The following is a 27,120-nucleotide window of genomic DNA, read 5'->3' as shown; positions in this document are numbered from 1 at the left end:
TCTGGGGTAGGAAGAGAAGGAAATGTTATAGAGTCTGCGCTAAAGACACACCTGAGACTCAGGTGGCCTCTTTTTATTCCAATTTCCATTCCCTCTCCTTTCTCCATCCCCTCCCTTCAGGGCAACAGCCTCATCCCAGATCAGCACATCTCAATTCCAGGGACTCCCTTCTTTCTACCGCCTCCCACAATAGAATGCAGGGTGGCATCACAATGCATAGTGAGAGACTGAAGTTGGGTCCCTCTATAATTGAGCAACTTCCTCAGGCTGAGAGGAAAGGCTGAAGTGCTACCCCACAGACCTGGGAGATATACAGAAAGCTGAGAATGGAGATTACCCCTGCCCTGGCTTAACTAAATCTGGAAATGTACATTTCCTGCCATTTTCCTCACCATTTCCTTTTCTCTTTCATCCCTTCCTTGCCCAGAGTCTCTTATGATGGAATTTTTCTTCTTCAAAGCTGGCTTTTAATAAAACATCTACAGATTTGACTCTGAATATTCGTGGAGCCTAGGCTCTTTGGCAGGGAGGTAATGTTAGTGCCAGCTGGTAACAATATTAAGTAGGAAAGGGGTTTCACACCAACTGCTTCCCAGCACCTTCTTTCCATGTTTCTGATAAGCATGGAGGTACCAGGGGGTGGAGGGGTGTCTATGTGTATTCCTGGCCCCACTTCACAGCTCAGCCCTCTGAGATCTAGAAGAGGGCAGTCCCAGCCTTATGTTCCGCTGTATCCATAACTTTTGCCAAGAGCAGACATCTGCTTGGGATTCACAGGTTGCAGATCAGATGGGTGGGGCACTGGATAATAGCTGTGGAGGACATTGGGCTGAAAATGGACCTGAATGGTCCTGGTAGGGACCCGGGATTTGCAGGCTGAGCTTCCTCTTGTTCCACTCCTCTGGGATCATAAGTTATATTCAGGGCCAAAGGGCACCCAAGCATCTGTTGTTTTCTCCATGGATGCCTGAGGGGATTGTCTCCAGCTCCGGGGATGGCAAAGCAGAATTTAGTCTTGGGATCATAGGCTAAGTGCTGCTATGGGGCATTTAGGACAGGGGAAGAGGGGTTCCTAGTACTGGCTTTGACCCAGGTGGATTACAAGCCTGGTGGTGCTGAATTTCTTGGTATAGCAGAATCTGTTAGACTCTGACAAGGGAAAGGGGCCTTGACCAGGATCTTATGAATTGGGGTGCAGGCCAGAAGTCCATGTTCTAATAGCAATCATGTGCTAGGACACTTAATATCACCCGTGCCACCCATCCTGACCTGATGAGGCTTCCTGTCCATCTATGTGTGTGTTCCCGTGTCTCTGTGGGCCATAAACTATGCTAGGGCATGAGAAAGAAGAGATGTAAGGCGCAGGCTTTTCAGCTTTTATTACAAAAAGAACATGATCCCAGCCCAATTTCCCAACAAAAGTCACCAACTCAAAGTTTGATTTGGTCAGGGCCTCTCTGCCCAGGGAGCAGACCAGTATATAGGAGTAGGACCTCCCTCAGACCCCCAACACCTCATCCTCCTTTGCCTCTGGATGAACACACAACATTTCTAGAAGTTGCTTTTGCAGTTGCTCACTGGGCCTCATTGAAGCGTGTCACCATTGTCTTGTGCAGTGTCTCCTTGTAGGACTCAGTTGAGGTGACCCCATAGGAGCTGCCCCGGGCACCCAGGCCAGAGCCCCGCACCCGTGTTTGGGCCTGTGAGAGAGAGGAAGGCTCTGTCAGGTTGGTGGTGGCAGGGGGGGAGGGGGGTTTAGTGGGGAGTACTGGGACAGGGATGGGCTCATGGAGACTCACCTCAATGGGTGTTACAATGCCTTGCTTCTTACGGCCCAGGCCACTGCCCTCCTTCCAGCCCATAGCCTGGAGCATGCGACTGCCAATGTTGTCACTGCCCAGCCCATCCCGAGTGGGTTGCTCAAAGTCCCTGCAGGGGACAGCATACTTTGTGAGTGGTCAGTGTGCCAGCCCCACCTCTCCTCACCTGGCACCCAGCCCGGTACCCACACGGAGGCTGTAGATATGCCGCCGTACTTCCTCCTCTTGGGCTCTGGAGGCTCAGGGATGCCATACTTCTCCCTGCGTTCAGCTGCACGGTCCCGGTACTTCATTTGCTGAAAGTTTTTGTGTGTGTTTATGTGTGAGAATGTTGGGGAGCTGGCTGCTGTCTTCAGGAAACAGGTGTGGATGGGATGCGCTCATAAGGGGGAACTTGATCTAGCCAGCAGGTCCTGTCCTGAGGGTGGGGGAACTGGGAAGAGGTCTCACAGGGATAGAATGACTAGTGGGTGCCAGGTTGTACATGGGTAAGGACCTGAAGTCCTGCTGCCTGGGGATGGGAACTTGGAAGGGACAGAGGGGTTGGAGGAGTAGATCACACCTCACCTCCATGTCATTTTTCTCTAGTGCTTCCAGCTCGTTTTCTGACAAGTGGGCTCGCCGGTGAATCTCAAGGTTTTGCTGCAAGGGGATAGGACATAGAATGAAGTAGCTGGGATGGGATGGGCCAGGTGCAGGGTGCCCTGACAACCTTCCCCTCAGTCACCTTGTGGAGCCCAGAGAGCTGCTGGTGCCGGATAAGTGCCTCCTTGCTGGGGAACTGGCGTCGGCAGAGCAGACAGGCCAGCTTCTGCCAGTCCGTGAGTTTTTCCTCCCGCTCGGGGCCCCCACCTCGCTCCTGCTCCTCCTCACTGTCACTCTCCCCGCTGTAGGCTGCCACCAGTCCCCGAGGTGGGCTCTGTTAGAGAGGAAGGGTGGGCAGTCAGGTCTGGCCAGATCAAAGTTCCCTGCCCCTTTCTTTACCCGCACTCACTGGGCGGTCATCACTGGCTAATTTGGGGAGATCCATGCTGGTGTGTTGTCTCTCCGCTAGTGCTCCCTGGGGTAGAAGGGGACAGAAATTCAGGGTTCCACAGAGGGCTCAGAAGAACAATGAGATCACGGGCAGGGTACAGATGGGTGGCCACAACACACCTTCTTCTCAAGAATGGCGTAGCCTGCATCTGCAGTTGCAGACTCCCGCCTTTCATCATCTCGTAGAGAGCTAATAGGCTGGAAGCTGTTTTTGAAGTTTTCTTTCTGCTTGTTGAGACTGCGGGCCCAGCGTTCCATGTCCTTGGCAATCTGGGGATTGAGTGTGGAAATGAGACTCTTAAGAACTCTCAAACTGCTGGGACCATCAACTATCTTGCTGTCTCACAGTCCTCATGGCAGACCACTACCTTGTAGCCCCAAACCCACAACTCTCTAGTCAGAACAATTGCAATAGGCTATACCTGGCCTTCAGGCTACATCTCCCATGACCCTCTAGTGCTCTCCTACAAACTATAAACCTTCCCCAAACAAAATTTCCTTCAAACTCTTCCTTGGTGTCCCATCCCACCAAGAACAAACCCAAACTTGGGACCAGGGCCTGCAAGGTGCTTGGCACCCTTGCTCCTACTGGCTCCATCTTTCAACATTCCCCCTACCTCCCTTCTATGCCCCCCTCGCTCTGGTTTGCAAGGACAAGGTGGCAGAAGCAGGCTGGGAAGAGGAGTGAATCCATCTGGAAGGCAGATGAAGTTGAAAGCTGAACAAGCAGGTAAGAGAGGTGGCAGTCTAAGTTTCTATTTTTCTGTCATCGGCCACCAGCATTCCTCATCAAGTCCCTCTGGCTGCACCCCTCTTCTGACAGGCACCACACTGTTAACATTTGCTATTTTCATTTTATTTTTCTAAAATGCAGAGGATGGTCTACCTACCTGTGTGCGCCATTTTAATTTACATGTGTGATGTGATGCTACATTCCATGCTCTGTGTTTTCCTTGGGGCACGCTATCATGTTTAGTATGGTGAGGCTGATGTGACTTCCTAGGGAGGTTGCTAAGGGAGCAGTTAGTTCATGTTTTTAGATACTATGCCCCAAATGTCAGAATCTTTCTCCATAGAGATACTGAAATTCCCTGTAACTGCCTACTATGACAAAACACTGCAGTGGTTCTTTCTGTGTGTGTGTGCTGGGGATTGAACCCAGGGGTGCTCTACCATGGAGCTACATCCCTAGGCATGTTTATTTTAAATTTTGAGACAGGGTTACAAGAAGCTGCTGAGGCTACACTCAAACTTGTGATTCTGCCTCAGTTCCCCAAGTTGCTGGGATTACAAGTGTATGCCACTGCACCCATTTAAATGGCTCCACTTTTCCTTCCCACTCCTTTATGGGCCTGTGAGAATTTCTCTGACTTATATAGATACCTACCAGCAGTGTGTGAGGGTTCCTACAGGGGGAGCGAGGAAAGCTGACAGGGCTCATTCAGATTGCACTAGTCACCTTATGGAGGTGGGCAGTCCTGCTATGTATGCAGGAGACTGCTTTGGCTCCAAAATTCTTGTCTGGAGTAGTTACTGCCCAGGTCCATGGCTGCTCATCACCCCACCTCCCTCAGCAGGAAGGAGCAAGAGATGATAGAACAGACACCAAACAGCTAGGCAGAGGCTCAGGGTTTACCTGTTGGGCTGTCTTGGTCTTGTGCTTCTCCTTCTTCTCTTTGCCCTCCTTTGACGGTGCCCCTGTCTCCTTATGTCCGTCGGCTGACTGCTCCAGGGCAGGAACATAGGTTCGCCGCTCCCCATCCCAGTATAGGTACTGCTGGCTCTGAGCATTGTAGTAATACTGGGAGACAGGGAGGGAGACAAAGTGTGAGGGAAGAACTCAAGAAGGGGACCCATAGGGTCAGCTGCCATTTGACCCCAACCCAGATTTCCTTGGGTTCTCCCATCACCTGGGAATTGGGGTCATAGTAGAGGCCAGTCTGGGGATCATAGTAGTAGCCAGATGTCTCATCATACTGGTAGGTGGAGACATCAGGAACAGCTGGGAGAGTGGAAAGGTGAGGGCGTCACACTTCCCCTCATTTGTTAAGAACTCCCCACCCCCTACCCACAAGCCATGGCTACTCACGGTACTGGCTGTAGGACTCCTGGGCAGTGGGACTGGTGGCCGGTGGTAGGGCAGAGCTGGGATGGGTGGGGCTCTGGAGCTCAGATTTGAGCACAGCAGGTGACATGATGGTGTATGACTGGTCATGGGGCCAGACGGGAACAGGGCTCAGTGTTTGCCAATGCTACCCCTGCCCATCCAGGATGCCCCTGCATGCCCCCCATATCCCCAGAGCCCACTCACCTGGCTGTTAGCAGCAGTGCCCTGGCTGCTGCTTGCCTCAGCTGCTGACTGTTGATAGAGGCCAGGGGCAGTACCAGGCTGGGCACGGGAGAAAGCCTGCAGTGACACAGAATCTGCCCCAGGCTCTAGGGAGGCCTCAGGACCTAGGAAGAGGAACGTGAAAAGAGAATGCTCATGAATGGTGAGGCAGGGGACCCTATGCCTGCAGGCCCCAACCTGGACTCAGGGAGAGAAGCTGGGACTCACCTGCTCCTGTTGGGTCCCCTTTGGTTCCAGTGATGCCGGGGCCCTTGGTGCCCTTGAGGTAGCCATGGGCATAGAGGGAGGAGTCTGTGCCCTGGCTGCCGCCATAGCCCTCATCCTGTTGGTAGTAGCTGTAGTCGACCGGTGGCTCCTCGGGGGTGGCCCAGGCACCCTCCCCACCCTGGGAGGCCTGAGGGGCAGGTGGGAGGGGCTCATTAGAAAAGGATGGGATATGAGGTGGGAGACCTGATGGCAGCATCTGTCCTACATGTGAAGCTAGTGCACCTGCCTGACCCATAAGCATGCAACCTTAAGGCAAGTGAAAATTCAGAGCCATCTAGCCAGGAGAGAACAGAGCAGTGGAGAAAACAAGGAAAAAAAATACACACTCAAATGCTCCTGAGGTTGATACTGGTGTGTGTGGTAAGTGCGCTGGGTGTGAGACCAAGGAAGATACCCATCCTCCCACTTCTTTATTCTCTTCTCTCAATTTTCTTTCAACCACTTATAAATTCTTCTTTATTAAGATACATGGTATGTGTGCGTATATATATAGATAGATAGATATAGGTACACACACACACACACACGTACACATTACGTGTGCGTGTGTAGATTATGTAACACACTGTACCAATTCAGGACAATAAAAAAACTTCACCCAACAGAACAGAGCACCAGCCCTGAGTGCTGTCAATGAAAGCCGGGGAGGTGACTTGGAAAGAAGCTGGAGAGGACGGAGTGGTCTACAGAGCTGGGAACAAGTGGAGGGCCTGCACCAGTCACTGTGACAGGGCTTTGTATCCTCAGATAGCAAGCCAGCCCTGCTGTTTGCAGAGAGGGTACAGGAGGATTGAAAAAGCCAAATGTCAGGGTGCTGGGGGCAGAGGGGCTGAGTACCTGTGAGATGGCCCACTGGGCCGCAGCAATGGCAGTGCTGGCCACAGAGGCAGCATTGATGCGACTGCCTTCGTTGGAGGCCATGTCCCTGGAGAGGATGGTAGAGACTGGGAGTGAAATGGGAGGCCCCAAGCCAGGGGCAAGCTGGGAGGGGACACAGGTGGGGCCCTGACCTCTTAGAACCCTTGGCAAACTCGACGTTGATGGTCTTGCCATCGATGGTGAGTGGTGGGTGCAGGGCCTGCAGGATCTGCAGCAGTTGGGCTGCCTCCTGTGGAGGGGCGGCAGGGAACAGAAGGGTCAGGCCCGGGGAGGCCCCCGGCTCCATTGCCCCATTTCCAGGCTTGGGGCCGCGGTGGGGGGTAGGGGAAGGGTCCCTCCTCCCCACCCCGGGGGCCGGGACCCTGGCTGCCCGGCCCCCCCCTGTGCCGCCCTCACCACGATGGTGGAGAGCTGGATGAAGGCGAAGCCTCTGTTCAGCTGGGTCTGCTTGTCCTTGATGACTCGCACATTGGAGGAAGACAGCACCGCATAGGGTGCCAGAGCCCCCAGGATGGAGTCCATGGTGCTGTGTGGGTTCAGGTTGCGCAAAATGATGGCTGTGGGAAAGGTCCCAGTGTTAGGACACACCCATGACAGTCTGCCTTGGCCCCCAACCAGTGGCTCCCCACAGCTCCCTGTCCTCTGTGCACCTGCTGCTTCTTTAATTCCTCCTCCCAGATAAACTCTGCTTGTCAGTCCACATGCCATCTTGGTTGCTCTTCTGCTGAGAACCTTCCCAATTCATCCCCAAAGTTGCATCGATGCCTGCTCCTCCCCCTGCTTTCCCTATATCACGTCTATCCCCATACAAGGTGGACACTTCTGTGAGGCCCCAGTCCTATTTGCTACCATTTCTCTCTGGCCTTGGCAGGTCCAGCCCAGATACCCAAGGGCATGTAGGAAGGGGGAAGGAACAACTGACTCACTGTCATTGGCGTTCTCCGAGCTTGGCTCTGAACCCTGTGACAGGGCTTGGGAAGCCAGCACTCCTTGGGCCTGGTAGGGCTGTGGCAGTGGGAGCAGGCCCTGGCTTAGCTCCCGCCCGCCCAGTGGCAGCGCCTGTGGATCTAGCCTTGTGCCAAGGGGCAGCTTCTGCTCTGCCTCTGTTGGGGATGTGGGAGACAGGCTGGTAACAAAGAGGGAGGCTCCACAGCTGGTCACCCTCCTCGTCACACCAAACCCTGAGCACCAGCCCCTCCCCCTTCATTCCCATGTTCTGATGAGTGGGGGGAGGTACATGGGTCTCACCTGACTTGGGCACACCACATTTGAAGCACTTTTCTCGACGTTTGAAGTTCTGGACACCACACTGTGAGGCATAGGCCAGCAGTCAGAGGGGACAGGGCTTTTCATGGCACCCTCTAAACTTGGATCCAGAGATCCTCCCCACAGTGTTCCAGGAAGGGAGGTCCCTGGGTTAGGTAGGGGTGGCAGGGGCCTTCTGGAACTTTTGCTGTCCTGTGAATCTTATTTTACATGGTCTCAGTGCCATCCCCCGGCTCAGCAATCAATTCCCTCAACAGTTACAACTGCTAACTCCTCATTCCCCTTCTGCATCCTTGGGGATACCAACTCCCAGGACCACCCTCCTCAGTCCTTTTAGTAGGTTCCTCTTTCCAAGACTTGCTTCTCTAATCAGAAACCTTCAATTTGTCCTTTTTAGAAGCCAGCAGCCTCTTGCCAGACCCCGATCCTACTACTTTTGAGAAATTTTCCTTGGATATTCCAGCGTCTATGAACCTCCTCCAGCTTCTACCACACTCTATCCCTGTTCCACAGTCAGGTACCAAACACTGTAAGTTCTGCCCTATGTGGCTAGGATGTCAGCTCTGCTCTGGGAGCCTAATAGCAGGGAGGTAGGTGTACATAGGGAGGGCAACTCAGTCTGCTTGAACTGTGCACAAACAGGGACTCAGGGAAGACTACACAGAAGCAGGGATATTTGATCTGGGAAGCCCAGAAGTTTAGTTTTGCTGGGGAAATATTCCTAGCAGAGGGAATAAGAGATTTTCTGTAGTTGTCACAAAGAGGCAAGCAGAGAAGCAAGAGCTAAGGTTGAGATGGGAAGATGCTAGGTGATGGAGGATCTCATGCTTAAGCTCAGAGTTGTAAGGGTTTTAAGCAGAGAAGGAGGGGCATGGTCAGAGATGGGTTTCAGCTGCAATGTTATAGGTGAGGATGGGAAAAAGAGGCAGGAGGCCAGCATACCAGAGAGGGCTCCATGGCGACTGGGTGGGAGGGTGTGAGGACTGGCATGAGCAGTGGGAATGGCAAGGGAAGGAAGGTGGCATTTCTGAGATGGAAGCAACAGAACCTGGTAACCAACAGGCATGCAGGGCATAAAGGAGGGGAAGGAGGCAAAGAGAACCCTGGTTTCGAGGAATATCTAAAAATATAGGAGGAATGGAGTGTCACTATCCCTTTGTCCCTACCTGTTTAAGAAGGCTGAGCACTCACCCTCTGACAGGACTTTTTAATGTCAAGATGAGAAGACACCACTCCCCACTGAATGGGCAGAATACTTTTCTGGGACAGGGCCAGGGTCCCCACTAGTTCTGTCTTCTAATTAGGTTTGACGACTGACAGATGGTCATAGGAGGTGGGGCTGTGGAACTGCAAAGCTGGCCCACAGGGCAGACCTGAGGCCACTGGGGAACCTGTGGTCCCTGTGATCAGGAGCAAATCCTGGATAAATATATCCATGGTTCCACCTCAGAGCCCCAGCTTCCTCTTGGGGAATATGAAGGTGACCACAAAACCTACATGCTATACCCTCCAGGTTCAGGTTTGAGGCAGCTGTGTCAGGGTGGCCTTCAAGGTTGAGTCACCTGATATGGGTCCTCCAAATGTTCTGTGCTTTTCTTTAATGCTAAGAGCGAACGCTTATGCTGTGTTGACTATGAGCTGCTACCTTCCCATCAATGCTGTCACCTCCCCACAACCTCTTTAGTACTTGTCTCTTAGAGCCAGGGATACTGAGGCAGAGAGAAGATAAGCACCTTGACCATCACCAAGGAAGACCTAGGATGGTCTGATTGCAGCCAGCCTGGCTCCAAAGCACACGTTTTATATACCATGATAGGCACACATGATCACTTAGTAGCTATTTATGTGAATATTTCTTTCAAGCCCATTGAGACTCCAGGCAAGAATGTTTTGAGGGAAGAGTCTGGCTAGGGCTGAAGAACCAGTCCTTGACACCCATGCCTCCTCACAGGTTCCGAGAGAAAGAGCTGCTGCCACCCCTGCCGGCGCTGTCTTTCTCCATAGAACCTGCTGCCCAACACCCCTGTACCTTATTACACAGCCAGTCCTCATTGATCTTGGGCTTGGGGTCACTGTAGTGCATAGACACCTTCTGGCCCAGGATGTTGAGGGAGTGCTGTGGGAAAAAGCAGAGTGCAGTGAGGCCCAGGCAGCAGTGCCCCACGCACCGTTTCAGCAAAGGAGAAGAGAGTGAGCGAGCCCTTCAGCTGGATGGATGAGGGACAGGGAATGGAGGGAGGTCGGAGAACTGACGGAGGGAAGAAGGAAGGGAGGGAGGGAGGGAGGGAAAGCGCCACAGCTCTCGGGCGCAGCTGCTTGCTGCTTTTCCGGGCACACACACACACACGTGAACACACACCACCAGGCACACAGTGCTCGGCTGACCGACGCCTGTGGACAATGGGGAGAACCCCCAACTCAGCCCTGACACTGCCAGGCCACACCCAGGGCCAGCACTACACAGGCTACACTTGGGAATGAGGGAGATGGGGAAGGGAGGGAAAGAAGGGGAGAGAAAGAGAGAGAGCGCACGCACGCGCTAGTGCTGGAGAAGGGGAAAAAAGAAAGAGCCATATTTAACAGACGGAAGTTCCCGCCTTGAATGAGGCTGCCTTCCCAAGGCTGGCTGGGTCCTGGGCCCACCGCACTAGCCTATGACCTGCAGAGCTGGCCCCAGGGCTGCCTCTGCTGGGACCCTCCACATCACCACAGCTACCCCTTCCTCCCCTGAAGTTTCTCTCCAGTGCTCTACTCCAGGGGTCTGGGGTCTGGGTGGCAAGGGCAGATCCTTGGGTCTCACACGGTCCCAAAGTTGCTGGGTTGGGATCCCATGCCATGTGAGGGGAGCAGGCTCCCTCCATTGCTGATTGTGCGGGGTTCCTTGCTGGGAAGGCAGAGGCGGTGCCCACTGTGGGTAGGAAGGGCAGTGGGAAGGGGAGAGGAGGGGAGGGGAGAGCGAAGTGAGTCCAGAATGTTAATAAAACTATCACACTTGACTGGAACTTTCAACTAACAGTAGTGTCCATTTGCATGGACTTCCAAAGGCCAAACGCACATGCAGGGAGAAGGCTGACAAAACGGGTCTTGCTAGTTCATGTGCCAACATTGACATTTCCCAGTGGTCCTGAGCATGAAACGAAGTCCTGGCTTCGGATAATCTGGAGTAGGGCGGTCCCCCAGGGACCCACCCCACCCACCGGGGGCATGGGAAGCTAGGGGAACAAACCCACCCTGGCAGCTCTTTCTCTGAAAGCTCAGCCGGGAGAGGTGGAGGGGCAGCACTAGAGTCTGGCGGTAGGAAGGGGCCAGTGGTGAGTGCGGGCTCTGGATGGGAAGCCCAGTGGGGTAGCAAGAGATGGGAAGAGGAGATAGTGAGGGTCAGGAAGGGGGAGAGAGGGGACAGAGGGGATGGGACACAGGGCCACAGGGCAGGGAACTGTGTCCATAAGAATCAGGCGATGGGGAGCGCTCGATTACAAAGTAGTATTTGTTTGGGGGGGGGTTCAAGTGCGGCAAAGCAACCTGATTGGCTTCCATCCATCGTGTAGCGTCCTGCAAGTGACTAAACTCGACGAAGGCGAAGCCCCGGCTCTGACCTGGAGACAGCATTCAGATACAGACGCAGTGGGTTAGTCAACAGCTTTGGACACACGGCGTTCCAGGGGGCGGGACCCGAGGGGGAGAGGACCAGGGGCAGAGAGGGAAGGGGAGAGAGGAGAAAGGAAGAGAAAGAAGCAATCAGAGAGAGAAAGAGCAAGGGGTGTGGGAGGCGAGGTAGATGGCTGGGAGAGGCAGGAAAGAAGGAAAGGGGAGGAAAACAGGAGATCCGAATAGGGGAAGAGACACACACCCCAACTGGGCAGAGATGGAGAGATGGGGCTCAGGTCGACCTGCCAGGCCTGCCTGGGGTGACAGAAACGGAGGAGCAGCTGGGAAAGAAAGGATACAAGGAGAGATCTAGTTCCAGAGGAGGGAGGGCAGGCTGCTGGCTCCACACAGGTCAGGGCAAATAACTCAAGAGTGAGCCCAGCAGAAGGCCAGGGGCACACAGGAGGGGTCCTGGACCAGGTGTTTAATCAAAGGAGCAAAAGAGATGCTGGGCCAGGGTGCTCTGTGAGGCTAGTGTGGATACTGGCCCATGGGGAAAGGGAATTCAGGGGGGTGGGTGTTAGTTAGGGGCATCTCGGTCTTATCAAGGTACAGGCGAAGGAAGGGAAGACCTTGTCAGGGACAGGGTTTTGGTGGGGAGACTACAGCCAACAGTAGTCCAGGTCCTCCTAGACAGAAGGAGAACTGGTGGCCAGGATTGGCCAGGAGGACCTTAGAGGTATGAATCAGTGGGTGCCTAGGGAAAGTGTCCAGGGACATCAAGAGGCCACACTTGAAATACCTCCTTGGGGAGAGGACTCAGGATCTGTTGGTGTGTGGTTTAGCTGGAATAAAGCAAAATAAGACTGATATGCCACCAAGAGAGACAGACTCGAGGCCTGGCCAGGGGTGGGAAAGGGATTTGGGACTTGAGGACTCAGGAAAGCATCTCCTTCAGAGGTGGGTACATACTGGGGCTTTGGATGTGATAGAACTTGGGAGGGGACATGCTTAATCTCCAAAAGAAAATCACCATTAGGATGCACAGTAGGATGGAATGGTATAATCAGAGAGAAAGACAGATAGAGAGAAATGGTGGGGAAGGGTGAAGTCAGAGGGGAGGGAGAGAGAGAAAAGAAATAAAGGAGGTGTGGGGAGGAGAGAGACTGAGATGGAGAGAGAAGCCCAGGCAGAGTGAGGCCCCACTGTGCCTGCCTTGGGGTGCCTGGGCAGAGGTCCTGCAGAGATAACTCCTCCCACCACCCTGCTAACCTCAGGCCAGCTCCAAGTAGCCTGCAAGAGGGAGGGAGGGAACAGGCAAGGCCAGAAAGCTCTGGCTTCTCCTTGGGATGCACCCTTGAATGAGAACCATCCCCTGCCTCCCCTCTTGGAATACATGGGTGGGTCCATGTCAGACCCACTTTCTGGTCAGAGACTGTGGCCAGAAAAATGTGGAGGAGAGCAAGGGGCAGGAGAAAGGAGAGGGAAGGGAGTGTACTGGGAGGGGTCACCATCTCAGATACTCAGAATCCCAAAGAAGAGGTTCCCCGGAGCCTGGCCCTGGCCCTGCCCCCGGGGAGCACTCAGCTCAGCCAAGAGCTGCACCCCCTCCCCAACAGCCCCCCCATAGAGGCTGCTGGCTGGAGCTGTGAGGAGAGTGGGGGGGGAGAAAAGAGGGTACCCCCCAAAGCTGCCCATTCCCAGCTGTGGCAGGAAGGCAGGGTAGGGAGGGTGAGGGAGAGGCAGAGGCAGGAGGGAGATTTGGAGGCTGAGGCTGGCCAGCAGAAGGGAAGGACACTAGGAACGAAAGCTCACCTGAAGATTTGTTTCGCATCAGCCGGACCTCCCGAGCTTGGACCCCATGGGACTGCAGCTGGCCACGGATCTGTATGGGGAGATACAGAGCAGGTGGGCTCAGCATAAGGGGGCGCCTGGGTATGTGAGGCCCACTGGAGGCCTCCGAACCCCAAGTGTCATCAGTGACACACACACACAAGTCTCCTCTGCCTCTTTCAGAGCTTTACCCTGAGTGACAACAGCCCCAGAACCACACCAAGCACTCAGCCTCAGCTTCCAGCCCCAGACTTGCAGAAAATGAGTCAAATGAAGACAGGGGCACAGTGCAGGGTAAAGAATGGCAGCGAGATGACTCCCATGGGCACAAAGACAAAAGGAGAGCAAGTGAGCCAGCAACTGAAGAATGGTGGGCAGAGTAACCTGACAAGGGGCTTGGGGGAAGTCGTGAAACAAAGAAAGCTGGGATATAATTCTTGCCCTTTGCAAGGGGACTGCCCCCTTCCCTGGTTTGCATCAAAAGACACCTGTGACACAAATAGCAAACTGGGGAGGACAAGAGCCTGAGCAAATTCCACCCATATGCCCTAGACCATGAAAGCCACAGGAACTTAGGGTGGAGACAAAAAGGCATGGTTGTAGGTTTGGAAAGCTTCCTGGGTGAGGTGAGCAACAGGGAAGCTGCAGGGGGAACCTGGGACCAGGTGAGGCAAAGTCTGTAGGCCAGTGACACCTCTAATGAAAGATGGGAGAGCCTATGCTGGACACTCTCAGGAAGGGTCTTCACACCTTGGGGTCTCAGTTTCCTCATCAAGTTAAACAACATACTGGAAATTTACCTTATGTATGTACGCATTCATGCCTACACATGCACCCAACAAAAGGATGAAAAGGAAAGATATCCAGAAGAGCTTATGAGGACTTCAAACACTCAAGGAGAGCTCAGGAAGCAGCAAGAATGTGGGCTCTGGGGTCCAGCTGCCCCAGGTTCATACTCCCATCTGTCCTGCCACTTGCTGGCTGTGGGACATGGGGCAATTCACTTTGCTGCTTGGGGCTTGGTAGATTAGAGAGTACCTTCATAGCAGAGTCACTGTGAGGATTCAATCAGACCTGGTGCATGGCCCACCCGACCTTTAAATCTTTAGTGAATGTCTGCAACCAGTGACTATCTGACCTTGAACAGGGCAGGTGGGCCAGACATTTTAAAATTTATTTACTTTTGTGGTACTGGGGATTGAACCTGGGATGCTCTACTATTGAGTTACATCCCCAGCTCCCTTTTTTTTTTTTTTTTTTAAAAAAAATTGAGACAAGATCTAGTTGTCCCGGCTGGCCTTGAACTTATGATCCTTCTGCCTCAGCTTCCTACATCACTGGTATTACAGTTGTGTGCCACCATGCCCAGCTTGGGTCAGATTTTAGAAGCCCTCACATACCTAAGTGAGATTTCTACTATTACCAAATGGGCAGCTAGTTGACTGCAGAGGAAAGCTGTTCAGAGAACTCACAGAGGCACTGGATCAGGGCAGCTAGTCAGGAAGCTAATCTAGTGGCCCTCTTTGGGTTATAATAAGGCTCATTATGAGAAAGAAAAAGGAGAAAAGGGGGAGAGATGGAAAGGAGAGAATGTCACAAAGGCAAACAAAGTGGAAAGACTATTAGCAGCCACCCAAGGTGCTGCGGCCAGACCAGAGATGAGAGTTGATGCTGCTGACAAAGGAGTAGGGAAGAATGAGAATGGAACTTCAGAAAATCCCACGGGTCCCCCACCCCTTGCCCCCATGGCTACAGGGCCCCGGCGTCATCTTTGCAACCAGCAATATCCAGCACTAGGTCTGGTAAGGATCTGGCCCTCAATCCACACATGCAGAAAGAATAGAAACTGATGGAATGTGCAGGAGGGATGTTTTTCTCCCTCCCACACCCACCAGTGCCAGACACCCACATCTGCTGCCCCTGGGCCAATCCAGTCTATCTGACACTCCTCCCTTCCAGACCAGGAACTAACAGGGCCTGCCCACAGAGGATGGACAATGATCAGGGATAGGAACCTGTGGTGGAGAAGGGAGGAAGGGTGATGAGGGGGGGATGAGGGAGGGGTAGGAAGAAATTGAGGGCTCTGGAAGAGACCCAGCCTGGCCTTCTGCTCTGCCGCCTGCCCAGGGCCACGGGGGGCACGTACGTCATCCTCAGTGGCTGCCTGTGGCAGCATCCTCAGCATGACGATGTTACTGGCCTTCTCCTCCTCCTCCTCCTCCTCATCCTCCTCCTCCTCCTCCCCTTGCTCGGTCCGATAGTCCTGGTCCCGATAGTCGCCGTCTCGGGGGAAGCCTGGCGGGCCAGTGGGGCTGTGCCTGTGCCGCCGCCGCCGCCTACGCTGAGTCTCGGAGCCCGGGGAGGCCTCGTAGGAATCCTGGCCGACAGAATGAGACGAGAGACACCAGACGGGCAGTCAGTCTGGGCGGGCCTAGGGGCTGGCCGCTGGTTCTCTGAGGCAGACAGGCTCTGAAAGCCAGGGGTGGGCGGGCTCCGGCTAAAGGTTCAGGCAGACAGGGTGCGTAGGTTTTGGACTGCAACCCTTCTGGGGCTGTGAATGTTTCATGGGACATTTTGGGGACTGCCTTCTGAATGGTAGTATTGGTGTGGGGAGGAACTCCCAAAGGCAGGTGACAAGACACAGCCTAAACCTCTTTGGGATGCACTGGCCTGGGGTCGGCACACCAGACTGCCCTCGACATCTCCCCCTCTCCTCCTCCTTTGCCAGTTCAGCTGGTATGTACACAACTGTTGCCCATGCCAACTATTTCCTACAGTTTCCAGCCTGAGGCTGGACCCTATACCCAAGCTGAGGGCACATAGTAACAGTTTCAAATCTGGGCCAGAGGCAGTCCACAGAAGCTGGCAAAGATATGAGGGCCATAGACCCTCCCCTGGATTCCTGTTCCTCAGCCCTGGCCAGGTCTCCATCACCGTGAGTTTCCTTCACAACGGGGTATGGCTGCCGGATTCTCAGTTGTTGCCCAACCCACCTGTTCCAGAACTAAGTAGGCCAGAGCCAGATAACTAGGTGCTGCACTCCCACACTTGCTGACGGGCCCTCCAAGCGCCCAATCTGCCCTAAAGACATCCAAGCACAGCTTGTCAATGGCCACCGGAGAAACCTGGCTGCTTGAAATTCCTGGCTCCCGACCAAGATGGCAGTTCATCATGGGGTCTTTGCACTGGGCCCTGCAGAGGGTGGCTCACACCCTAACCATCCAGGCAGGTCTGGGCTTACAAGAATACCCTGTCCATCCTATTGGACAGGAAAGCTGCCTGCTTGCTTGAATGAAGGCCCTGATTGCCCCTTCAAACTGGGGTTCCCCTGATGATAAGTACCATGCCTTACCCCTCAGATTAGGGGTAAATACGCTCCCCCTAGGGGCCCTTTCCTTCTGTCTAGGAGATGTCAACACCATGAATGCCCACAGCTGGCTTCCCAAGAGCTGCTGGCTTCCCAAGAGCTGCTTGGCTGGGTAATATCCTGTCCCCTAGTTGCCCTCCCAACCCAAGACGCCGGGTCCCACAGGAGAGACTCTTTGAATGCCCTAAATTAGTCGGGAGCAGGCAGTACAGGTCTTACAGTGAATTATGGGCCCAAACTGAACAACAGGGAAGAAGGGAAAGAGGTGGTGGCCAGGGGCCCTCAGAAGTACAGAGGCAAGCATGTGGAAGCCAGGGAAACCCAACTTGGGAGAGGAGCCCTCAGAGAAGGGAGAGGGACAGACCCTCCAGGTGAGGTAAAGCCATTGAGCACAGTCTGAAGGCATGGGAGCAGAGCGCTGCCTGTACCTGGTGCTGCAGTCAGACACACAGGCCCTTCAGGAGTGCTGCCCCCAGGCCTGGCCCAGCCTGGCTCTGCCCTCACCTCTGCACTCTGCTCCTCAGATGAGTCGTCATAGTCGTGCTTGCCCTCCTGGCTGCCATACTCGCGGGGGTATGAGCGGTAGTCCATGTCCCGGTAGTCATGGTCTCGGCTGCGATTCTCCCCACCATCATCCTGTGAGCGGTCAGTGGCTCCATAGCGCCCAGTTCTGTCACCACGACCACCTCTAGGGGAAGAAGGATGGGGATTAGAGAACCACCCTTTCTGAAAGGTTCAAGAGGCAAGGGTGATCCCCACAGTCCTCATTCCCCTTCCTTTAGGTTCCCAGTCCCAACCCACAGACAGGGGGTTCTGAAAACCTCACCCCAAAGCCAATCCACCTCTCAATTCCTCCCCCACCCTTCTGGTGTGGCCTCCTGACTGGTTTCCTCACCTCCACCCAGACATCTCCCAGTTCAGTCTTGGCATCCCAAATGGGAGTATTCTTTAAGGCAAAGCAAATCAAACCCAATCATGCCGAATGATTCCCTTCAGTGGCTCCCTCTTACACTCCAGATAAAATATCGAAATGCTGAGCAAGGTCCCACCAGTCCTGCAGGGTCCTGCGTGTGGAGTTGAGGCCTTTTCCCAAATTCTCTCACTGTGTGCCTCATGCATGCCATCCTGACCCATTCAGTCACCCTTGCTAATAGTGATAGTTCTTTTGTTGAAATTATCCTACTAGGGATGGGGGTGTAGCTCAGTGGTAGAGTACTTATCTAGCATGTTCAGGGCCCCCTATGTTCAATCGTCAGAACCTCTAAAGACAAAAAAATTACTGTCTGTAATCTGAACTACTTGGGAAGCTGAGACATGAGGATCACTTGAGTCTAGGCCAGTCTAAGCAACATAGTGAGACCCCCATCTTAAAAAATGGAGCTGGGGATACAGTTCAGTGGTAGAGCCTGTGTTTAGCATGCAAAAGGCTATGGCTTGATGTCTAGCATCATTTAAAAGAAAACAAAACACTGAGCTGGGCATGGTGGTGCAAGTCTGTAATCCCAGCAGATTGAGAGGCTGAGGTCCTAAGCCACTTAGTGAGATGCTGTCTCAAAATAAAAATAAAAATAAAAAGATCTAGGGATGTGGCTCGGTGGTTAAGTACCTCTGGGTTCAATCTCTGGTACAAAATAAAAACAAAAATAAAAACCTGACTTGCTGAGTGTGGTGGTGTATGTCTGTTATCCCAGCAACTTGGGAGGCTGAGGCAAGAGGATCATAAGTTCAAAATCAGCCTTAGCAACTTAGCAAAACACTTTCTCAAAATAAACTATAAAAAGGACCAGGGAAGTGGCTCAGTGGTTCAGCACCCCTGGGTTCAATCCCCAGTACCAAAACAAACACACGCACATACACTCACAAAACCTGACTAGACAGCAGATTCCAGGAAATGAGGGAACCACACCCACAGGCTTATTACCATATTCCCAAAAGTTTAGCATAGTACCTAACTCAGTAGGAACCGACAATTATTTTTTGGATAAAATCATGGCTAAAAAAAGCAAATAATACACAATCATTTAAAAAAGAAAATATGAGCAATCAAGAAAAATCAGACCTCAAAGAAGAATGCAACAGAATTCCAAATCTGGTTAGAAACAATACTAGAATGTTCATCATTGACACCATTCTTAACATTCTAAAGATACTAATTAAAGTAATTAAATAAGGGAAGGAAGAAAAAGGCATTAAAAGCTGGAAAGGAGAAGGTAAATTGCCATTATTTGTAGCTGTTATGAGGGTCAGCCTAAGAGAATCAATTGAAAAATGATTACAAACAATATTATCAGTAGCTACAGGTGTAGTTCAAATGATGTATTAGGAGCTACAGATGAACTTGCCTAGCATGCTCTAGGTTCAGTCCCCAGCACCACAAAATAGTAAGTAAGGATGCTGGATACAAAATTAGTATGTAGAAATAAGTACCTTCTCTGTACTCAAATAACCACTGTTTAGAAAATAGGAAAATACCAACTACAATCGCATCAAAAAGGTTAAATACCTAAACATGTGCACTATATTTCACATATACACCAAGATACATTTGAAATGGATCAAATATTTAAATGGAAGAAATGAAAACATAAAAGAAAACAGAATAATTTCTTTTCTTTTTCTTTTTTTGGTACTGGGGATTGAAACCAGGAGTGTTTTACCACTGAGTCATCTTCCAGCCCTTTTTAAAATTTTGAGACAGTCTAAGTTGCTGAGGATGGCCTCAAACTTATAGTCCTCTCATATTAGCCTCCTAATTTGCTGGGATTATAAGTGTGCGCTATTGTACCTAGCAATCATTTTGTTCTTTTCTTTTTCTTTTTTTGGTCCTAAGGACTGAACCCAGGGCCTTGAGCATCCTAAGCAATGCTGTACTAGACCAGTTCCTATACCATTGAGCTACACAACCTTAGTCCCTGTCCCCATCCCCGCCCCCTTTTTTGTACTGGGGAATGAACACAGGATGCTCATTTTTTTTATTTTGAAAAACAGGGTCTTGCTAAGTTGCTGAGGCTGGCATTGAACTTGCAATCCTCCTGCCTCATTCTCCCAAGCCACCGTGTTTTGTTGCTCTAAGAGTTCATACTGTATTCTGGATACTGATTCCTTACCAAATATACGTGGGTTGTCTTTTCATTCTCTTGATGGTGCCCTTTGATGTACAAAAGTTTCTAATCATGATGAAGTCAAACATTATTTTGAAATAATCCGATTTACAGAAAATTTCAAAAACAATAGTATACCATTCACCCAGTTTTCCCTAATATTCAGAGAACCATAAGACATGTCAAAACTAAGAAATTAACTATAGACTTTATTAAGATCCTATCCATTTTCTCACATGTCCCTTTTCCTGTTCCACAATCTAATCCAGGATGCTATCTTGCATTCGGTCAACACATCCCCTTAGTCTCCTCTCTCTGTGGAAGTCTTTTATTGTTATTCATTCGTTTTTATTTATTTAGCAGTACTGAGGATTGAGGGTACTTTACCACAAAGATATACTTCAGTCCTTTTAATTTTGAGACAGGGTCTTACTAAGTTGCTGAGGTCGGCCTCAAACTTGCCACTCTCCTGCCTCAGCCTCCCAACTTGTTGGGATTACAGGCACACAACACCATGCCCAGCTTTTTACTGTGTTTGTTTAAAAACTTTTTTTAGTTGTCAATGGACTATTTATTTATTCATCCATCCATCCATTTATTTATTTAGTAATGCTGAGACTTGAATCCAGTGCTCCACACAAGCCAAGTAAGCACTCCACCACTGTGCTACAACCCCAGTCCTAATTGTAGTTTTTTTGGTGTGCGTTTTTTTAATGACCGTGAGAGTTTTTTTTTTTTTTTTTTTTTTTTTTGGGTGCTGGGGATCGAACTCAGGGCCTTGTGCTTACAAGGCAAGCACTCTACCAACTGAGCTATCTCCCCAGCCCCCCGTGAGAGTTTTGAAGAGTATTGGTCAGGTATTTTGTGGAATGTCCCTAACTTGGTTTTGTCTGATGTGTTCTCCTGATTAAAGTTGAGATTACAGGTTTAGTTTGGGTTTTGAGAAGCTTACAATAAAAGAAATGTGCCCTTTTGATCAGATCATAACAGGGTGTACATATCAAACATGATTTATTTTTTTTGAGGGGGTACTGGGGATTGAACTCTGGGTCACTCCACCACTGAGTCACATCCCCAGCCCTATTTTGTATTTTATTCAGAGACAGGGTCTCACTGAGTTGCTTAGTGCCTCGCCGTTGCTGAGGCTGGCTTTGAACTCGTGATCCTCCTGCTTCAGCCTCCTGAGCTGCTAGGATTACAGGTGTGCGCTACCGTGCCCAGCATATGATTCATCTTTTTTTTTTTTTTCCAGTGCTGGGGATTTGAACCCAGGGCCTTGTGCTTGCGAAGGAAGCACTCTACCAACTGAGCTATATCCCCAGCCCGCTGATTTATCTTTTTGATGTTGACCTTGAACATCTGGTTAAGGCAGATGTCTGCCAGGTTTCTCCCCAGTAAAATTCTTATTTTCCCCTTTCCATCCTCTACTATTTAGAATCATGTTACTAAAACCAACCCATGCTCAAGAAGGGGATTACACTCTGCCTCCTGGAGCAGGGTAGTGGTGGGGGAGTATCTACATATAATATTTGGGATTTTTTTTGTAAGGAAGATTAATGACAGAACCTTTTTAACCCAACAGATGTCTAAAAGTCCAAATGTCTGACAATGAACTATTGGCAAGGCTGTACGGGAAATAAGCTCTCAATAATACAGCTGGCAGAGGTAAAAACAGAATAATTCCTAAGGAGGAAAATGTGGTAATAGCCAGAGAAACTAAAAAAAAAAAATCTCTTGATCCTCTGACATGTTTCTACTTCTGGGAGTTTAAAATACAGATATACTTGCATGTGCATGAAAACACTATTCATCACAGCACTGTTTAAAATAGCAAAGGAGGCAGGCACAGTGGTATGCATTTGTAGTCCTAGAAACTTGGAAGGCTGAGGAAGGAGGAATCCAAGTTCAAAGCCAGCCTGGGCAATTCAGGGAGCCCCTGCCTCAAAATAAAATTTAAAAAGGAACAATTTCACCAAGTCAGGAAAATTCTGTTTCAAAAAAACCAAAAACAATAACAAAAAAAAAAAAAAAAAACCCACAAAGACCACACCAAACTATGCTATCTGCATGGGTGAGACCCTCACAATGAATTCCACTTTTATGTGTAACTATAATGTACCAATTAAAACAACAACAAATACATGGAAGAAAACCAGTACTGCAGAGGAAGGGGACCAGAGGAAGGGGAAATACTAGGCATTAAAAATGAGCAAATTGGGGGCTGGGGAGATAGCTCAGTCGGTAGAGTGCTTGCCTTGTAAGCACAAGGCCCTGGGTTCGATCCCCAGCACCCCCCCCCCAAAAAAAGAGCAAATTGTTATAAACATTTATGTTATGTCAAAATGAACCTCACTAGTATGTATAACTATAATGCAGTAATAAAAACATTAAAAAGAGTAAAATGTGGAGAGGAGCTCTACCAAATATTAGAACATATTATAAAAGTAGATCAATTAAAATATGAGCCAGGTGTAGTAGTAGCACACACCTGTAATCCCAGTGGCTGGGGAGGCTGAAGAAGGAGGATGAAATATAAAAAAAGGGCTGGGAATATGGCTTAGTGGTTAAGCGTCCCCGGGTTCAATTCCCCAGTACCAAAACAAAACAACACAAAACAAAACACATGCACACACATTGGCAAAATCAAGAGTCCACAGCACATAAAAATGCACATGGAAATTTAGTACAATCCACAGGTTATATCTGAAATTAACAAGGCAAAAATGGATTAGTCAGTAAATAAGAGTGGTGATAACTATCTGGCCTAGGGAACAGAAAATTATAGTCAATGAGCCAAATCCAGTCACTTTAAATAAAGTTTTATTGGAATACAGCTATACCCATTCATTTCAATGTGGTCTATGACTACTTACACTTGCAACAGAGATCATACAGTCTGCAATGCTAAAAATATTCACTAACTGACCCTTTACAGAAAAAAAAAATGTGTTGACCCCCCCCCCAAGAAAATAAAGTTGTATATTTACCTCACTTCTGGCCTCAAACTTTTGATTCTCCTGCCTCAGCCTCCCAAGTAGCTGGGATTACAGGCATGCACACTGTGCTTAGCCTCTACCTCAGTTCTTCTTTAAAAATATTTTTTTATTGTGTATATGGACACAATACCTTTATTTTATTTATTTTTTTTATGTGGCACTGAGGATCAAATCCAATGCCTCAAACTTGCTAGGCAAGTGCTCTACCACTGAGCCACAACCTCAGCCTACCTCACTTCTTATCCCAAATAAATTCCAGATAGATTTAAAATTTAAATCCCCAAATAGAAAACATAAAAAAGTATTAGGAAATCTAACAACAAAACATATTAATTTCAAGAAGGGGGAAGGCAGGCTGGGGTTATGGCTCAGTGGTTGAGTGCGTGCCTGGCACCTGTGAGGCACTGGTTTTGATCCTCAGCACCACATAAAAATAAATAAAGTTATAAAAAAATAAAGAATGGGGAAGGCCTTCCTCAGCAAGACAAAACCCAGAAATCATAAAAGAAAACGGATAAACCTGGCCTTGTAAAAATTAAAAATATCTAAAGAGTAAATAATACCATACACTTAAATAAAATAAATGTGATAAAGCAAGTATAGTGAAATGGTAGAATCTAGTGGATAAGTAGACAGGAATCTACTGTAAAAGTCTTTGCTATATGCTTGAAATTTCATATAAAAATATTGAAGGGTTGAGGATGCAGCTCAGTGGTAGGGCACTTGCCTACCATCCATGAATCCCTGAGTTCAATTCCTAGTATGGAAGAACAGTTTCCAGACATTTCTGTTGTTTTCTAATTTTTTTTTTAAATAAGTGTTCATTCAACAATTATCATAACACTTATTATTAGTTGGGTACCATTCTAGGTGCTGTAGATTCTGCTATGAAAAAATGAAGAACCTGTCCTTATGAGCTTGGCTTGGGACCTCAACTGTTTCTTTATAATAAAAGATAAGAAGTCACTATCAAGCCAGGAGTGGTGATACATGCCTATCATCCCAGCTATTTCTAGCTACTTGGGAGGCTGAGGCAGGAGGATCACAAGTTGAAGGTCAGCTTCAACAATTTAGTGAGACCCTGTCTCAAACTAAAAAATAAAAGGAGCTGGGTATGTAGCTCAAAGATGGAGCATCCCTGGGTTTGATCCCCAGCAATGCAAAAAGCATCACCTGTCAATAGCAGGAATACTTTTAAGGTTGTAGAAATAATGTTCTTTCCATGTTTGTTTACTATAGATATCCCCTGCTATTTGAACTCTTATCGAAATTTAAGAACTAAATTGATACAAATAAATTTTAATTTTCATTTACATACTTATTTCTTATGGGGGCAATGCAGGGGATCGAACCTAGGGACATGCTAGGCAAATATTCTACCACTAAGCTATGCCCCCAGCCCCCTAAATTACTGGATTAAATCCTGAACCCTGTGACACCCAGGATCCAAACTGAATAAATTTAGGTATTAAATTCTTGCTATCTAAAAAAGAACACATATTTGGATAGTGATACTTGGCCATAGAGCACTTTGAATAAAAACCTTCCAAAGGCAGACTCATTTTATAATACAATTGTAGGAAGCTAGACTGAATCACAAAACATGGGGACTTACACAAAATGAGTATATTTCTAGAGAACATGTAATACCAAAATTGGCAGAAGAAAAAGACAAAATGAATCAGTTACCCAGGTCCCGGGCTGGGGGTGTTTAGTGGTAGAGCACTTGCCTAGCATGCACAAGGCTCTGGGTTCAATTTCCAGCACAGCAAAATTGAACAAACAAAAATTCAGGTCCAGATGATTTGCCCCTTCTGTCCTTTGCTTTATAAATTTTGAGACAGGGTCTTGCTAAACTGCTGCCTCAGCCTCCTCAGTTGCTGGGGTGAAAGGTATGTGCCACCAGTCCCAGACCTAGATGCTTTTAGAAGTGAGTTCTAACCAGGCCTGCCTGGAGGTACACACCTGTAATCCCAGCAACTCAGGAGGATCCCAAATTAGAAGCCAACCTTAGCAACTCAGTGAGACCGTTTCAAAACAAATAAAACAGGGCTGGGGATGTATCTCAGTGGTAAAGTACCCCTGGATTCAATCCCATGTATTAAAAAAAAAAAAAAAGCTATCATGTTTTAAAAGTAAAATTTTGTACAAGTTTCTCCAATAAAAAGAGAAAAGGCTACTTAATTCATGTCATGAGGCTACCTTGATTCCAATGCCAGATAAATAGAGAAAAGAAAATCAGAGGACCACTGAAAACATGAATGTAAATATTCTAAATATTACAACTGCAAATCAAATCTAGTTTAAAAATATACACAGATCACTTAAATTTTCTGCCCAAATTTCCTAAGTATTCCCAAACTCAATCTAAGAAAATTTACAAAACAATTGACCTTAAAACATGCCAAGGTCATAAAAGACAAAGACCAAATAACTGTTCTAGATAAAATGAGCCTAAAAATACAAAGGAGTTTAATGCAATGTGTGATCTTGGATTGGATCCTGGATTGGGGGAAACCAGTTATAAAGAACATTATTGAGAAAACTAATGACATCTGAATATGGGCTTTATATAAGATGAAAGTATTATATCATTATTAAATTTTCTGATATTGATGCCAGGCATGGAGGCACATGCCATAATCCCATACTCAGGAGGCTGAGGCAGGAGGATTCCAAGTTTCGAGGCCAGCCTCAGCAATTTAATGAGTCCCTGTCTCAAAATACATAAAAAAATAAAAAAGGCTGGGATGTAACTCTGTGGTAGAGTGCCCCTGAGCTGAACCCCTAGTACTGCAGAAAAAATTTAAAAAACAACAAACTCAACAAGAATTTTAAGAATTTTAACTGAGATTGCACTGGTCAATGCATTAATGTAGGTGAAAGATGAAAGTGAGTAGTAGTTGGATCCTGCTGATGTCCTGTAACAATTTCAGCATGAAAGCTTCCAGAATTCTCTGGATCTGTGGCACAAGCATCCTCCTTTTCATTATCACATCAACTGACTTAGGATCTAGTTGGTGCACAAACTAAGGAAGTAGACAGCTGGCATTGGAAGGGCCCACAGAAGCTGCCAAGTTCCCATTATCCCTTTATGAATTTCTACTGTGGTATTGGGGATTGAACCTAGGATCTCATGAATGTTAAACATGCTCTATGACTAAGCTACATCCCCAGTCATTTTATTTTGAGACAGGGTCTCGCTAAATTGCTTAGGGCCTTGCTGAATTGCTGAGATTGGCCTTGAACCTGTGATCCTCCCGCCTTAGCCTCCTGAGTCACTGGGATTGCAGGCCATGCCCCACCTAAATCAACTTTAAAAAATAAGAGCAAAGAGGGAGTTATTCATACATTCTATAGAAGCATAATAAAGAAAACAGTAAAGTTCTGGCACAAGAAAAACCAAGTAGACCAATGGAACAAATTGGATCACTGGAGATGGATTCATGTACATAAGGAAACATGATATCAGGTGAGGTACTACAAATCAATGAAGAATGGACTATTTAGGAGGTGGTACTGGGCACTGCCCACTATATGAAGGAAAATAAAATCAGAACCCACCTTATGCCATATTCAAAAATAGATTCTAAAGACTTAAATGCAAAAGGTAAAACTAGAGTAAAAGAATCTTTGTGACCTAGGGTAGAAAAAGAGAAGATTCTGAAAGCACAAATTAAAAGGCAAAAAATTATTGATTTTAGCACATCAAAATTAAGAACAGGTAACCATCCTTGGGGGAATCGTTAAGTAAAATGCAGCTGGCACACCCCATGGTGCCTTTGGCAGCAATCAGAGGCAAAGCACTAATATACACATGGCAATCCAGACAGAGCTTAAAAATACAGTGCTGAGTAATACGAAGTTCAAGAAACAGAACAAGACTGTAGCACTATGCAGTTTGTGTAAATTGAAAACAGACACTTGAAACAACACTACCTATTTTAGAAGGATACACATCAAGTAAAACAGAGCAGCTGCCCACAGAGGTGGGAATTGGGAATACAAACGAAAAAATAAACATGGCAAGAGGAGGGCTTCTACTGACTGGCCTATGATAGAAACCTACCTTGAACTGCAAAGTGTGATTAACTTAAACCTCTGCACTTCAGGTCCTTGAAAAGCCAAAAGAAAGCCAGTGGCTTTACTTGGTAATAAAGTCTAAAGTAATTATGTCACCTACTCAAACTCAAACAGCCACGGAGCACTCTTAGTGAATACAGTACAAAATTAAATGCCTTTCAAAAGACATATTTAAAGAAGGTCAAGACTGAATCACACTAGTCAATACTATCTCAAATTTGGGTTCACCTCTCAAAAAACAAAGTACTACAATTCTACATTTAAAAAAGAGGTAGTGGTAAGGGAAATCCTCCCCCCTCCCTTTTTTTTGGTTTTTTTTTTTTGGTAGTACTGGGGATTGAACCCAGGGCTTATCACACGCTAAGCAAGTGCTCTGCCACTGAGTTAATTCCCCAGATCAGGAGAAACCTTCTTTAAGAAATTTCAAAAACTATTTTCTCACTGACGTTTTATACATCCATTGACTCTCAAGAGAAGCTTTCTGGGAGAGTTAGGTCTGCTTTCCTAGGTAAACTTAAAATGTCCTGGACACATT

The 27,120-nt window shown here is 48.5% G+C and overlaps 1 protein-coding gene across 6 annotated transcripts in view; it reads right to left on the bottom strand.

Annotated features, from left to right (window-relative positions):
- Window positions 1–1,362: 1,362 nt before the first annotated feature.
- Rbm10 (RNA binding motif protein 10) overlaps window positions 1,363–27,120 on the bottom strand; it is a 28,699-nt gene continuing 2,941 nt past the window's right edge. For 2 of the 6 annotated variants that reach the window (XM_047535922.1, XM_047535925.1), the window contains exons 3-24: window positions 16,910–17,093; window positions 15,185–15,415; window positions 13,021–13,090; window positions 11,140–11,213; window positions 9,647–9,733; window positions 7,600–7,660; window positions 7,278–7,454; window positions 6,748–6,908; window positions 6,483–6,580; window positions 6,310–6,397; window positions 5,413–5,599; window positions 5,167–5,309; window positions 4,945–5,062; window positions 4,766–4,857; window positions 4,492–4,656; window positions 2,976–3,125; window positions 2,815–2,880; window positions 2,548–2,739; window positions 2,388–2,462; window positions 2,010–2,116; window positions 1,800–1,929; window positions 1,363–1,700 (exon numbers count right to left, since the gene is read on the bottom strand). In XM_047535922.1, the coding sequence (XP_047391878.1) occupies window positions 1,575–1,700; window positions 1,800–1,929; window positions 2,010–2,116; window positions 2,388–2,462; window positions 2,548–2,739; window positions 2,815–2,880; window positions 2,976–3,125; window positions 4,492–4,656; window positions 4,766–4,857; window positions 4,945–5,062; window positions 5,167–5,309; window positions 5,413–5,599; window positions 6,310–6,397; window positions 6,483–6,580; window positions 6,748–6,908; window positions 7,278–7,454; window positions 7,600–7,660; window positions 9,647–9,733; window positions 11,140–11,213; window positions 13,021–13,090; window positions 15,185–15,415; window positions 16,910–17,093 (2,782 nt within the window). In that variant the 3' untranslated portion in view covers window positions 1,363–1,574. The remainder of the gene's footprint in view (window positions 1,701–1,799; window positions 1,930–2,009; window positions 2,117–2,387; window positions 2,463–2,547; window positions 2,740–2,814; window positions 2,881–2,975; window positions 3,126–4,491; window positions 4,657–4,765; window positions 4,858–4,944; window positions 5,063–5,166; window positions 5,310–5,412; window positions 5,600–6,309; window positions 6,398–6,482; window positions 6,581–6,747; window positions 6,909–7,277; window positions 7,455–7,599; window positions 7,661–9,646; window positions 9,734–11,139; window positions 11,214–13,020; window positions 13,091–15,184; window positions 15,416–16,909; window positions 17,094–27,120) is intronic. The other 4 variants (XM_047535924.1, XM_047535923.1, XM_047535926.1 and 1 more) reach the window with 4 other exon arrangements.

Source organism: Sciurus carolinensis, chromosome X (genome assembly GCF_902686445.1).
Source record: "Sciurus carolinensis chromosome X, mSciCar1.2, whole genome shotgun sequence".
Lineage (NCBI taxonomy): Eukaryota > Metazoa > Chordata > Mammalia > Rodentia > Sciuridae > Sciurus > Sciurus carolinensis.
The sequence above is the reverse complement of the archived record's forward strand: the minus strand, read 5'-3'. Positions and strand labels throughout refer to the sequence as shown.